General features: G+C 37.0%; 2 protein-coding genes across 12 annotated transcripts; both read right to left on the bottom strand.

The window, feature by feature from the left end:
- Positions 1-289: 289 nt before the first annotated feature.
- LOC128674692 (multiple inositol polyphosphate phosphatase 1-like) lies at positions 290-5788 on the bottom strand. Its single transcript, XM_053753507.2, has 7 exons — positions 4596-5788; positions 3834-3982; positions 3235-3510; positions 2987-3085; positions 2687-2877; positions 1839-2105; positions 290-964 (listed from the first exon to the last, which is right to left on the bottom strand). Exons 1-7 carry the CDS (start codon positions 4729-4731, stop codon positions 949-951), a joined length of 1134 nt encoding a protein of 377 aa, XP_053609482.1. The 5' UTR covers positions 4732-5788; the 3' UTR covers positions 290-948.
- Positions 5789-6843: 1055 nt separating this feature from the next.
- Positions 6844-13568, bottom strand: LOC128674690 (multiple inositol polyphosphate phosphatase 1-like). 11 transcript variants are annotated; one of them, XM_053753496.2, is made up of 8 exons: positions 13442-13568; positions 12396-12744; positions 11586-11734; positions 10665-10940; positions 9544-9642; positions 8561-8751; positions 7568-7834; positions 6844-7019 (listed from the first exon to the last, which is right to left on the bottom strand). In XM_053753496.2, exons 2-8 carry the CDS (start codon positions 12541-12543, stop codon positions 6848-6850), a joined length of 1302 nt encoding a protein of 433 aa, XP_053609471.1. In that variant the 5' UTR covers positions 12544-12744; positions 13442-13568; the 3' UTR covers positions 6844-6847. The 11 variants fall into 11 exon arrangements, with proteins under 11 accessions (XP_053609471.1, XP_053609473.1, XP_053609479.1 ...); XM_053753498.2 differs by having other exon boundaries at positions 12396-12741; positions 13442-13564; XM_053753504.2 differs by having other exon boundaries at positions 12396-12617; positions 13442-13563.
- Positions 13569-15143: the final 1575 nt, after the last annotated feature.

Consider the following 15143-nt stretch of genomic DNA (forward strand, 5'->3'; position numbering starts at 1 on the left):
TGTGAAATGGAGAAGGCAATGGCAAAGAATACCATTATTGTTGATCAGGAACTCGTTGTATGTGTTACATTCCACATAATGATCATAATTCTCAGTCATGAGTGGTTTTTACTGATTCACTGTACAATAACGTCATCAGTTGGAGCACGGGACCTTATCCCCGTGCTTCACCCAGGTGGAGAACTTAGGTGAAGCACGGGTTCGGTCCCGGAGTAAGTTGCTCCATAGGTAACTTATATTGTAAGTTACTTTTTCTATTTGAATCCATTGGTGAAATAGCAGATTTCAATTTTTACACAGTAATTTACAATCTTTTTATTCTATCATTGTATCTTTTGCTACAGGGTTCTCTGATTCTTATACTACATAGTTCTCTTATCCTTCATACTCTGAAGTAAGCCAGCACTTCTTGGGTTTCCCCCTTCTGCCAGGACCAAGTGCCAGCGGCGAGCGATAGATCAGACAATTATTTTCTGCTTAATTTGCTGGTTTACTTAATTTACCAAAGGTACAGTTATTTTTCCGGGATGATGATTTTTTATGTCCTTTTCCATACATCAAACAACATTACATGCAAGAAGATTGTTGGAGTATATAGAGAGTGGAGAGGTAACAAACAAACTTTTGCATTTACTTTAGTTACTTTTGCATCTATATTAATTAGGATGACATAACACACAACTCTCTTTCATCAAAGGTTTTCCCAGTTGCTCCTCAGCTGTTGAGCGTCGGAGACCAGGGTCCGCTGTTATGGCATATTACAGCTATTAGAGATAAACCTTATTGTAGGGGAAATTACCAAATTATCTAAATAAAAAAAATAAAAATAAAATTCCTATTCCTATTCTTCACAAAATGCAAGGTCGCTGTTCAAATATGGCTTCAATTTTTCCTCGAATTCAGTCCAAGTGCAGATTTTCTTCGAACACACCTTCTGACATTTTTCGTTTATGAAGATCTGCACCTTATACGGCGGCGAGTCGATAATATCACACATGTAAGTAACAAAAAAATATTTTTATACTAATTTTAGTCCGATGCTAACAAAAGGGGTGTTATAATTTTAACCAGTCAGAAGAGATAGGTTTCATGACGTCTGACGCAAATCTCCGTTTTGAGTGTTTTTTAAAATATATACTGCTAGATATTGCCCGGGGCTTCGCTCCCGTGGGAATTTCGAGATAAAATATAGCCTATAGCAATCTTGAATAATGCACCTTTCGAATAGTGAAAGAATGTTTGAAATCGGTTCAGTAGTTTCGGAGATTATCCGCCTCAAACAAACTCACAAACTCTTACCTCTTTATAACAATAGTATAGATGAGGAATTCCTCATCATAATTACTTTTATTGAATACAAATTATAATAAATACATGCACCCTTCTTAAAAATAAAATATCTCTTTGTTCGAGTATCGAGGAAATGTGCCCAGAATGCTTGCAGTATTTCCCCGCTGTCAGACTAATACGCTGAGCTTTACGTTTATGCTTTGTGTAGGTACATACGCGTAATTGCTTTGGAAAGATAAAGTGGATGCAATTCGAGATATCGGTTGGGTGAAATTCTCGCCTTACAGTCGGACAATACAAGAAACTCGCACTCGAAGGGTTCCGTAGCGTTATCTATACAAAAACTTTTATTAAATGAGAGAATATTTGATTTTACAGCGGCTACAGGAATACCTAAATCATCTGTAATTTAAACTGTCTAACTATAACGTTTCAAGAGATGCAGCCTGGTGGCACATGGACATATAGACAGGCAGACGGACGGACAGCAGTGCTTTAGTAATAGACTACAGTTTTACCCTTTTGTGCACGGAAAACTAAATACTTACTTGTGCAAAACTGCTAAAATGTTAGCAGCAAATGGGGTTATTTTACTTGATCGCCATTTGCGATGGGGGTTCCTCCTCTTAGCGTCGATGCCATTCTCGTCGTGGAAAAGTCCTAACGCACAATAGACCATGTCTATCAGACTGTCGTGTGCGAAGAAAGCGGTGAATGTAGGTTTTGTATTATACACTTCGGCTTGAAACTTCTTTAGCAAATCGCTTAGCACCAATCGTCCAAGATGGCCGTTAAACGGAAATCCGTAGCCACTTCTGGAAGATAATGATTTTTTTTTTAATTAGGCCTATCGCGTGAATTAGGCTATATATAAATTCCGTAGAATAGTCACGTAAAACATTTTTAATTTTTTTTTTCACAATTGTAAAATTTATTCAGAAGAAATTACTAGTCATTATCTCTTCTGTGATGACAATTTATATAGATACTAGCTGCGCCCCGGGGCTTCGCTTCCATGGGAATTTCGGGATAGAAAGTACCCTGTGTGTTATTCCAAGTTATTTTCTACCCGTGTATCAAATTTCATAACAATCGGTTCAGTAGATAATGCGTGAAGAGGTAACAAACAAACTTTCGCATTTATAATATTAGTTGGGATTGGGATACTAATCCAGACGTATGGTTCCGCCCTAGAATCACTCCATATTCTCCCATGGATGTTGTATGGGGCGATTAAGGGTCAAATAGCCTGCTGATTGGCAACAACAACATGTTTAAGGAAAATTGACGACAATCAATCGGCCGGTTGGAACTCGAATCGTCAAAATTTTAAGGTAATTTTTACTCTGACTTGGGCTTCAGCCCCGAACGTAACGAGAAAAGAATAGATACGAACCTAAGGTTAGAATTTATGTCTTGTATATATTCGAGTACCTCCAGGTCTCGGTTTGTGAACAGTTTGCACCACGGTGAGGTTCCAGTCAACAAGGTGGAACGTTGAGACCAACACAGGTTGTATAGTCCAGTGACGTTAATTGGACTCAGCTGTGCTTGGATACCTAATCGTTTTTGGACGCTTGCCAAGACCTAAGGATGAGACAAAAGTGTTAAGATCATTATTTTTTGGATATCCAAACAGGTAATAACAAACCTATGTTGAAAATTTCAGTTGTGGTATATAAGTAAGTATACATACTTCCTGGAATTCAGCGGTTTGATAATATTTTCGTATTTCTGACAGTCGTTTCGTCACATTCCACGCTTCTCTTGTGTGAAGGTCACAGCTCAAATAAGGCTGGAAATTATGTAGTTTGACACAATTAACCAGAATAATTAATAAAAAATCTTGTTAGACCAAAATTGTAATTTGAAGCACCATGTTCTTGTCAAATTTATTCAACAGTAGCGACGGCCTCACTGACGACATTTGTTCCTCACACTTACCAATAACATAAAATCTTTTTTCTTGTCCAATGGAGCTTCTATCTCGTATTCCAGTGAGTCATCTAGCCCAGCAACAAAACTCCTGGCGCTCTCAATCGTCCTTTGTTCATTTGTAGGCCTAATGTGATGGGCTTTCAGTCTCTTCAGTAGGGAGAAATAGGTTACGTTTATTCTATCAGCATATTCATTCAATTCCTTGTAACCTCTAGTGATAAGAAGGTATGGTGTTGCGTCTAAATCCGGATTCCATTCGTATTCTCGTAATTCTTTTATTTCCTGAAAAGCATTGTTAGCAAAGTCTAATTTTAGGACATGCTGTAATAAATGCGGATTCCCGCGTTTATTACAGATAGCTAGGCAGATGTGGAACATCCAATAGTTCGTCATTTATTTTGGTTGATAGGAGGTTAGGTTCAATGAACAAAACGACGAGACAGCATAAACAGAACCACGTGGCCACATACAATTGAACATCGTCTGAATTACAGATTTATATATTAACCTCAAGATTATATATAGCCATATCTATAGCCATTCTGATTCGAAAAGATTTAACTAAATGACAAAATTTACGTTCACTCTCGTGGCCTGGAACTCACCATATCCCCTAATTCTCCCCGGCCTTCCTCGTGATTCCTTATTATATCTGTCTTTAGAGTCAGAGCATTCTTCATGTCTCTTAAGTTTTGTTCGCTGGGGTTACGGGTGCCGTGCCTAGAAAGCAGCCAGATGCTGACCGGTTCACAGCCTGAAAAACAATATTTTTATACGTTTGAGTGTCTAGGGGCCGCTTTCCTGCTTTTTTGTCTCCTCATCTCACGGTCGCCGGTATTCCTTTTGGCACGCATATCATCCTTCACGACATCAAACCAGCCAGCACTTATTGGGTTTGTCCGCTTTGCCAAGCTTAGGCAGAAGTGGAATAGCCAGATATAACGCTTAAATTTTCTGTCTTTAATTTGAGCGTTTTCCAAGTTCTTTACTCAGCCCTTAAGCATTCCGACCCTTGACCAGTCCTTGAGTCCCAGGGTCGGAACTCATAAAGAATGACATAATAATTTAATTCACTTTATATTGCACTAACTGCGCCCTGGAGTTTCGCTCTCGTGGGAATTTCGGGATAAAAAGGACCCTAAATGTTTTATTCCAGGTTATATTCTACCCGTGTAATAAATTTCAAAACAATCCTTCCAGTAGATTTTGCGTGAAAGAGAACAAACATACTTACTCACATACATCTTCACAAACTTTCGCATTTATAATAATAGTAAGATTTATTACCTATGGTTGATTGTACAAAGAAGAAATAATATAAATGGAACTAGATACAGAGATCCTCTCATCACCTAGTCACATCTTACCTTTCAATTTTGATGCATTTCGTATATCGCCTCTGACGTCATCATACAAAGTTTTCCCTCCAAAATATTTATACAAATTAGCACTAGAGTACCACTGTTCCATGCACATCAAGACTATAATGTTAGCCAACCACATTGTTCCTTCTGTGTTATGTATATTCTTTGGGGAATATTGATTGGTGTCACGTTCATTTAAAGAAACTTATTTTTGGTGCTAGTTCACTCAATACATCTCAAAATTTATAGCTATCGTTACGTTAATAAGTATTTTGTTTATCACACCTGTGATACACTATTAACATTGTTCGTGCAATTATTATCCTTGTTTTTAAACACAAAAGTAGTTTAACTACAAATCTGATGTATCACGACAACATAAATTGATAATAAATATACTTAGTTCGTTTTACAACTTAAACAGAAACACAGATCAAAATGTATACAAATCTTTTACAATATAAAATTAGGATTTTAAGCCAAGGTGTAGTTTAACGTAATCCTTATGACTTGGCGTATACACCACACATTTTTATTTATTCAAAGATCACTCAGAGTCACTTCCAACTTCACATATTATTGGAATCAACCATATATAAGTATTAATCTAAATTGCGCGTGAGATACTTTTTGAATCAATTATATAATTATTAATTAAAATGGCGCGAGTGGTGTTTGCGTGGCCACAATTTTTGAAAATTTTCCATCATTCTATCGACTTTTTAAAATCATATTCACACGTAAAATTGAAATTAATAAAACTCAGTTACGAATATGGCTACAGACACGGTCACACACATGATTGCAATTAAGTAAAACATACAGATTGTACCGTGTTGCTGTGAACATATAAATTAGCTACACGAAATCGAGACACGCGCCAGCCAGTTCAGCCAAGTCAAAAACCGGCTGGCTATTTCCGATCCATTAACAAATTAAAACCAATTTACTATACATACATCAGATTTGAAGCCTTTACGTAAACAGTTAGGTCAAATTCATTTTAAATCAACAAATCAACTGTTTATGTAATACTAATCTACACATATAAAATTCTTCCGTTACTGAGTGAGTTACTCACTGACAGACAACGAACAGCCGAATCTACTGGCCGTAGAATGCTGAAATTTGGCATGTAGGTTCCCTGGGAAGTGTAGGTGAGCACTAAGAGAGGATTTTTGGAAATTCTACACCGAAGGGGATGAAATGTGTGAAAATCTTTTATATGAAAGTTCTACACCGAAATTTCATGACTACCTACCGCGTCTAGTGACAAGTAATCGCATGCACACAAATAGTGAACTTAAACTGTCAACCAGCGTGCAGGTTTCCTCACGATGATTTCCTTCACGGGAAGCAAGTGGTTGTCTATGAAAACTATTATACATGAGATTGGTATACAAACTCATGTGGCACGAGTAGGTTTCGAACTTGGGACCTTGCGAACAAAGGCGGACGGTCTTAACCTACTTGACCGCCGCTTCTTTCGGATTTGGCTCCCTTTTCACATTAATGTATTTGATGGGATTTAATGTACTTTATTGGTTTTAGATTGACTGCAACAAATTGAGAATATGAGAATTTTTAATTGGATAAATTACAAACAGTATTAGTCAAACTAACTAACCGGCTAAGTGAAAAAATACAGTAGGTACTATTAACACAATTAATGCTAAACAGCAGTAAACAAAATTAAACAATTCTATTTTAAAAAGGCAAAATAAAAACTTAAAACAGCGAAATAATAAAAACTGGTTTGAACCTTGGCACCAACTTTCAGTTGTATGTAGTACAGTCGACAGCACATCAATCTACCTAAAATTCAATGCAAATTCGCCTCTATTACGGTATAAATAATAATAACAAAGCAGTCCACATAGCGCAAACCACTTAGGTCCTTTTTTAGCGATAACTTGGTCGCTGTGTGTCCGTTAGTTTGGCATTGCCAATCAATTTTAATTGTTACTAGTTTTTGCCCGCGGCTTCGCCAGCGTAATTTTCACGTAAAAATACAACTATCATGGTAAATATGAGTAAACTAGCGGCTTGCCCCGGCTTCGCTCGGTAAAAGCATTATTAAAAAGTAGCCTCTGTTACTGTCCGGAAGGTTTCGTCTATTTCTATGTTGTATCCTTTCATAAAAATCGGCCCAGTCGTTTTTGAAATCTTATCTCTTTATGTTAGTATGGATGACGGCAATTTACCTGTTATACACATATAAGTAGTTATTTTAAAAATAAAAAATCGTGAGTAATTCAGTTGGGTTTATTGTGTTGTCTACAAAATTTAAGATCGCTCTGCAAAAATGGCTTCAGTTTATCTTGGAATTCGGCCCAAGTACAGACTTTCTTCACACATACCCTCTGAGGTTTCTCGTTTACCAAGAACTGTACTTTATATGGCCGAGGCTCCAGCATATTTTCACATCTGCAAGTAACAATTTTATTTGTTAGACAAATAAAAAAAAAACCGACTTTCAATATTAATTTCGCTACAACTTTTGAACGGCTGAAACAATTGCCCGGTTGAGGAGTTCCCTCGTTTGATCCAGGGCACTATCAGGCATGGCCATGCATCATCAGGTCATGCTTATCATAATAATGCATTGTCATGGAAACTTGCATTATGCAGTTTTAACGACCCAGCAATAGATAGCTATTGCTGAAAACCGTACCAAAATCCGCCCGTTGATTTTTGAGTTAATAGCGTTCATACAGACAGATAGACAGACGCGACACGGAGGACTTCTCGGGAAGCAGTAGTTTCTAGGTCTGGAGCATAAGACACATACAACATGAAGAGGTAAACTTACGGAAAATATCTCTTGGAGTTTGACAATTAATGTTTCTCAGCTCCTTTTGTCAGTGACGTGGGGAAAGTTCAAGTAAGTCAACTGGAAGTAGGTGAAGTATAACTTGCAAGATTTGGACATGATGACAGGATAAAGGACAGGATGGAACTAAATAAAATCTTACTCATGCAAGACCACAATAATATTGGCAGCAAACGGAGTGTTTTTGCTGGTTCTCCACTTGCGGCGAGGGTTCCTCCTCTTGGCTTTTAAACTTTTTTCGTCGTGGAACAATCCTAACGCACAATAGACCATGTCTATCAGACTGTCGTGGGAGAAGAATGCGGTGAATGTAGGTTTCGAATCGTACACCTCGGCCTGAAACTTCTTCAGCAAATCGCTTAGCACCAATCGTCCAAGATGGCCGTTGTATGGAAATCCGTAGCCACTCCTGGAATATAATTATTTATTTTTTTATTTGCGTGGTTTTGTTTGTTCGTGGAAATACATTTTCTGGGCAATATTAATGAAGTGGTTTGCCATTACCTTCACAATTTCCCATACTAGATGATAAATACTAGTTGTTCGCCACGAACTCCCGAAAACAATACATTTTGATGAGTTTTTACAAAATTGTGAATATTTCGAGAACGACTTAAAACCGAACTTAAAAATTCTATTGACAGATCCTACATATCTTTTAAATTACATCAAAATCAGACCGTATTCGTATTCGATTCGTAAGTTATTAGTTGTATATGCATATAAATTGATTTGTAGACCTCGCTCACTTTGCTCGCTCGGTCAATTATCAACCAGGAAGCAAGTTAAGTAAGTGGTGACCGATGAAAACTACTATACATGAGTCAGATTGGTATACAAACTAACGTGGCACAAGTAGAATTAGAACCTGGTGCCTTTCGGTTTACAAAATCAAATCAAAATCAAAATCAAATCATTTATTCAGAAATTAGGCCTTCACAGGCACTTTTTCACGTCATATTCTAAATTAAATGATGTTTACTAAAGCTACAAACTACTAGCATTTCGGAACGACCACTGCTGAGAAGAAATGCCGAAAGAAACTCATTCAAACAGTGTTGGTCCCTACGCACAGTTTTAATCACTACACCAGCACCACTTCTCCTATGACTAGCTAAATTAAAAAAATATGTACCTATAGTAAGAGTTAATGTCTTCTATATACTCGAGGACCTCCAGGTCTCTGTTTGTGAACAGCTTGCACCACGGTGAGGTCCCAGTCAGCGAGGTGGAACGGTGGAACCGACAGAGGTCGTACAGTCCAGATACGTTGGTCGGAGTTAGCGGCTCATTGGAGCCCATTCGTTTTTGAACGCTTAACAAGACCTGATGATTAAATGAAGGTGTGAAATCGCGATAACTGGCGAATTATAGCGCAGAATAGAACGTTATATTGTTCTCTCGTTTTTTTCACTTTGGAGTCACGGATCCAGAGCATTGGTAGTAGTAGCCAGATCGCCAGTTTACGAGAAAAACTGAAGAAAAAACGGTGGCGCCATTTTTTCCACGACTTTTATTTTCTAATACATACAGTTTTTTTTTGCGGAGATATCTTATTCACAAATGATTTTAGAGGTAAATTTGGAAAATGTGTCAAAGTAATCTGCAATTTTCAGAAAAGCAGCTTGAAATTGTATGCTATCATTGCTCCGAAACCAGGAGAAAAGTATTATAAATATTATGGGCCCCGAGGCTTCACTCCCATCGGAATTTCGAGTTAAAAAGCTTCCTATGTTATTATAGTTATTCTAGGTTATTCGTGTATCAAATAAATAAAATAAATAAATATATTAAGATTGAGCTAGCCCCAAAGTAAGTTCTGGACTTGTGTTATGGGATACTATCTCCACGATACTATATTTTATAACATACATATACTTGTATATATATACATAAATATGACCTGGGCCAATCAGAAAAAGATCATTTCCCATCATGACCCGACCGGGGATCGAAATCGGGACCTCTCGGTTCAGAGGCAAGCACAATTTCATAACAATCCGTCCAGTAGATTTTGCCTGAAAGTGTAACAAACATACATATATACACACATACATCCTCACAAACTTTAGCATTTGTAATATTAACAGGATTTTTTTAATGAAGTAATATTCTTACTTCTTTGTAGTCGGCGGTTTCATAATATTTTTGTAATTCTGAGATTCGTTTCGAACCATTCCACGCTTCGGTCGTGTGAAGATCACAGTGCAAATAGGGCTGTGAAAGAAAGTGCACGCAATTATTTAATTATTTAGCTTAAGGTACGCTTACAGTGTTAACATATGAAATCATTATTAGACATTATATATTAGGTACATTAACATATAAGTTTATGGCGATACTTAAACAGATATTAATTTCAATTCCCGCTTGGCCCGATCGGACTGGATCTTATTTTGTTCAATTGTTTTTATCTCAACATTTGCCAAACATACAATTCGTTGCCGTAGAAAATAGAAGAACAAATATACGTGTATGTGTTTGGTTACATGTATACGAGAAATCTTTAATGTTAAGTCAAAAATAAAACCAGTTTGTGGCAACACCCAGTGGTTCCTGTTGAGTTAAAACAACGCTGTTCAATTGTTGGTCCTTTGTTGACATAAGACTCTCTCTCGTCTCAGTGATTTCCTGGTTTTTTCTTCAGGCATTGAGTGTCGAAATCCACTCCTTCCTCCACTTTCCTACTTTTTCGTCTCCAATTCGCACGGCCGTCGGCATCCCTAACTGTTAGACCACCATTGCTGCTTACAAATACCTACTTCAAAGAAAGAATAGCTGGGTACGATTCCAATCATAGGTCAAAAAGAAACAGCTGTGTGTGTGTGTATATATAACAAACTATTGGCCTTGAACTGTTGACCAACAGACGACTATGAAAATATGTATTTTAAATAAAATGCAAAGTGCGAGTCGGAATTCGTGGGTTGTGTAACATTATCTATAAAAACGGCAAACAATCTTATATGTTCTATGAGAACTCCCTTGAATATCTATTTTATTCTGTTTTTTTTAGAATGTTGTTATAGTGGCAACAGAAATACATCATCTGTGAAACTGTCTAACTATCACGGTTCATGAGATAAAGCCTAGCATCAGACAGACAGCGAGGGACAGCGAAGTCTTATTAACAGGGTCCAGTTTCATAATTCGGGCACGGAAGTCTAAAACATTTTTACGCCTATATTCAATAGCAACGACGTCTACGTTTGTTTGTCTGTACATTAGCTTCTACTTACCAATAACATTACATCTTTGATCTTCCTCAACGGAGCTTCTATACCATACGCCAATGAATCATCTAGCCCATTCAAAAAACTCCTGGCGCTCTCAATCGTCCTTTGTTCATTAGTAGGCCTAATGTGGTGTTCTTTTAGTTTCTTCAGCAGTGAGAAATAGGTCATATTAATTCTGTCACCTAAGTCATTTAATTCCCTGTGACCTCTGTTCGTAAGAACGTACGGAGTCACGTCAACGTCTGGACTCCATCTGTATTCTTGCAGGTCTGCTATTTCCTGTAAAATGTTTAGAGTTTTGGGACATGATGACATCGAAACACGTCGTTAATTATAATACACTGGCTGTACCTAAGGCTTCTCTGTCGGAAATCCAGATTGTCATACAGAAATAGTGTTTAGAAAAGTGCAGAAACTCTCAAACAAAGAAACGTTTGCAAAAAGTAGCACTCTCCGCTATGTCACTCTCCAGCTTTCCAACTATGTCCACACTATATCGCCTCAATCGAATGATCCTTTTGACGTGTGTTGTTGGCAACATAAAGTAGATTTTTTATATATAAGGTTGTCACTCTGAATTTTTCGGCTACGAAAAGTCTGTCGTGTGTATCTCAAACATAGAATTAATAGGTACTCCGTACAACCGAAGAAGTACTTATGCAATCCATGATCCCAAATAATATAAAAATAAAATACATTTATTCAGCAAATAGCCTTTGGAGTTAAACAGTAGAAAACAAGTAAGATCCTAACAATGTGAAAGAAGGATTGCTCGTCCTTCTTTTCCATTTACAATTAAAAAACATGGATTGACTTGGTGAATACTAGCTTTTGTCCGCGCCTCGTACAGCCCTGCCCTACTCCGGTACCCCTTTCTTAGTACCAGCTTTTTATGGAAAATTACTTCTATCATCTGGAACTCACCCTATCCCATAAATCTCCTCGTCCTTCGGCGTGATACCTTAGGATATCTGACTTCATTGCTAAAGCATTCTTCATTTCTCGTATGTTTTGCTCGCTGGGGTTACGAGCGCCGTGCCTAGCAAGCATCCAAATGCTGACAGGTTCACACCCTGGAAAAATAAGTGAAAATATTATGAGATATTCGTAAAAAATAAATCATTTATATACTTGTCAATTGTTACCATTAAAATATATTATTTGGCATTATTAATGAATAAAATAATATATTTTATTGATGGTCATTCGAGGTCATTCGGAAGAGATAGTTTAATAAATTGCTAAAGATAACAATGTTGTTTCACAGTATCGAGAAGATAAGAGATTTTAATGTTACGGTAATTCCCCTTTTGAATATTTAAAAATAATAGATGCAATATAAAGTGATACAGATTTTCAATGCGCGCAACACTGAAAATTAAAGTAGACGTGCTTCCAATTTCAATAACGTCCTCCTTGGAATCATTGTATTGGTAACACGATTTAGTAATATCCAAAACCAAACAAAATATTAATCTACTTTTCACTGAAATGTCCTAATCATTTTTATTAGACTTTCTAAATCTTAAGATAATTTGAATTCCATAATTACAATCAACTGGAAGGCAGAAGCATTCTAGAATGGCCGCCACGTACTGGCAAACGGGCATCCACCAACTAGATGGCCTGTTACGTTAAAAACACAGGAAAACTGTATGCAATCTGCTATCAATCGTAGTGTGGAAGTCTGGGAAAAGCCTAGTGGACTTGTAGCTGTTATAATGATGTCCTTACCTTTCAATCTCGATGAATTTCGTACATCGCCTCTGACGTCATCATACAAAGTTTTCCCTCCAAAATATATATACGAATTTGTGTTCCAATAACACTGTTCCATAGGCAGCACACTCATTAGCACTATAGTGATTGTAGACAACCACATTGTTCCGTCTGTTCGTAAATGTTCTTTGAGTAAACTTTATTGATGTCATTCACACGATACAATTTGCTTTGATGCTAGCTCACTCAATGAATTTTATTTCGAAGTTCATTTACCTTTTTATTTTAATTTTAATATCATACTATTTACTGAGATTTTGCTATGCAATTCACGCGGGCGAAGAGGCGGCCAAAAGCTAGTCTACTTATAAAGATATAAAACATGTATTTTAGTTATATATATATCATAATAACTACATGAACCTTATTTATTTAATGTTACGCTGACGTTTTAACGACCTTGCTGTTGCGGTGTGAAGTTGAGCTGATCTGATGTATGCAGGTCCGTGCTAAGGCGCTATTCATACAGTTAGTTTATTTTTTTGACATTACAATTTTACTTAAAGGAAAAAATATAATTTTAATGCGCTATTAATATCATAACACAAGCTTTGAAAAAAAAATTGAATCCGGTTAGAATGATGACCAAAACAATTAGTTTAGGTATGAATCCAAACCTTTCTGGTAGGTTAGGGTCATACATAAAAGAAGTGGGTCGTGTGTATGATTCGACCTGATAAATGATCTGTGGCTAGAAACACCACAAATTTTTAATTTCAAAAATTACGCCCTAGATTTGTTTTATCATACCCACTCCATCAACACCCGGGGATATCGTACAAGACGAGTAGGTAAAACCTTGACATTGAGCAACAACACAGCCGAATTTTCAAAATTGAAAGGTTTATTTATCAAGGAAGCCCGGGCTTCCAACATCACAGCCAAAAAAGAAACATGAACACACACTAGTGAGAGACTGATTAATCGAAATTAATAAATATAAAATTGACAAATCACACTTAGTTAGCCCCAAAGTTCGAGACTTGTTATGGGATACTAACTCCAAAACACAAAATGTTATGATATATTCATGTAGATAAACATCTTGTTTTATCACCAATTAGCTTAAAATGCACGTCACACGAACGGCCGATACCGTCGCGCGACCGAATGTTTATGTCACTGGACTGTGCTGCCTCAGAATGGTTTATAATAAAATTCACCATTGTTGTATTTACTCATTCGCTGCGTTAGGCTGATGTCACATTATTGTCACAATTCCTTTAATATTTCATTCGTGATTGTTCAATTTTCTTTTTGTTTTCATTCATTTGTGTTTTGTGCGTATCCAATGGACGCCCAAGACACAAATGATATGTCTCCGGTATATGGATACCGAAGTGTAAGGTATCTACTCGAATTGTACAATATTATAACATTTTACATTTAAAATTTGATCCTCAATTGCTGCTATTGAACAGACGCGTCCGAAGACTTTGTTTGATGTTAAAAATTACAGCCGAATCTTCAAAATTGAAAGGTTTATTTATCAAGCACGCTCGGGATTCCAATGCCACAGCCAAGAAAGAAACATGAACACACACAAGTGAGTGACTGATTAATTTAAATGAAGACTAAGTATTATCATATAGGATTTTTTTTTTCATTATAAATAAAATAAATAAATAAATATATAAGCACAAATCACACAGATTGAGCTAGCCCCAAAGTAAGTTCGAGACTTGTGTTATGGGCTACTAACTCAACGATACTATATTTTATAACAAATACATATATAGATAAAAATACAAGACTCGGACCAATCATAAAAAGGTTTCCATCATGACCCAACCGGGGATCGTACCCGGGACCTCACGGTTCAAAGGTAAGCACTTTACCACTGCTCCACCGAGGTCGACAAATATTCATTATATGTGTGGTGTGAGCATACCTATAGGCCGTTAGTTCTTTAGACAGTGTGTTCATACTTTATAAGAAACGTATGCACTAGTAATGAGTTCCCACGATTGTTTGTTGATGATATTAGAGATATTATAGCTGAGCTCTCTTCCTTCTATGTACACATGCAACAACTATCTCTATATTTCTCACTGTCAGAAATGGTAGCCACTCTTAATACCATAAATAAAGTACAACAAAGATTATAATATAAGGGCTGGTTTAAATTAAATTTGACAGATTTGAGCGAGAAAAAAATAATCGCACTGGTGCGTGGGGTCGCCACAGCGCAGACGCGCAGACAGTCACCATTTTCTACAGTGAGAAACAGAAAAGGCTCTTGTCAATTAATGACGACCTTAGTAGCATAGTGGTATCTACGCCCGTTCGGTCCTAGGTTCCATACACAACACATACACATTTGACGACCACGGTGGCGCAGTGGTAAAGTTCTTGCCACTGAACCGAGAGGTCCCGGGTTCGATCCCCGGTCGGGTCATGATGGAAAATGATCTTTTTCTGATTGGCCCGGGTCTTGGATGTTTATCTATATATGTATATGTTATAAAAATATAGTATCGTTGAATTAGTATCCCATAACACAAGTCTCGAACTTACTTTGGGGCTAGCACAATCTGTGTGATTTGTCCTAATATATTTATTTTATTTATTTATTTACAACGCTGTCAAATATGTCTATATATTTGTACCTGTGATCACAAATATTTGTCTGCGGTTCTGGGTGTGTTGTGCCAGTATCTGTTGTATACATCAGACCCGCGATACAAACTTAGTGCTATTGTG

The sequence above is a fragment of the Plodia interpunctella genome, chromosome 13 (assembly GCF_027563975.2).
Source record: "Plodia interpunctella isolate USDA-ARS_2022_Savannah chromosome 13, ilPloInte3.2, whole genome shotgun sequence".
Lineage (NCBI taxonomy): Eukaryota > Metazoa > Arthropoda > Insecta > Lepidoptera > Pyralidae > Plodia > Plodia interpunctella.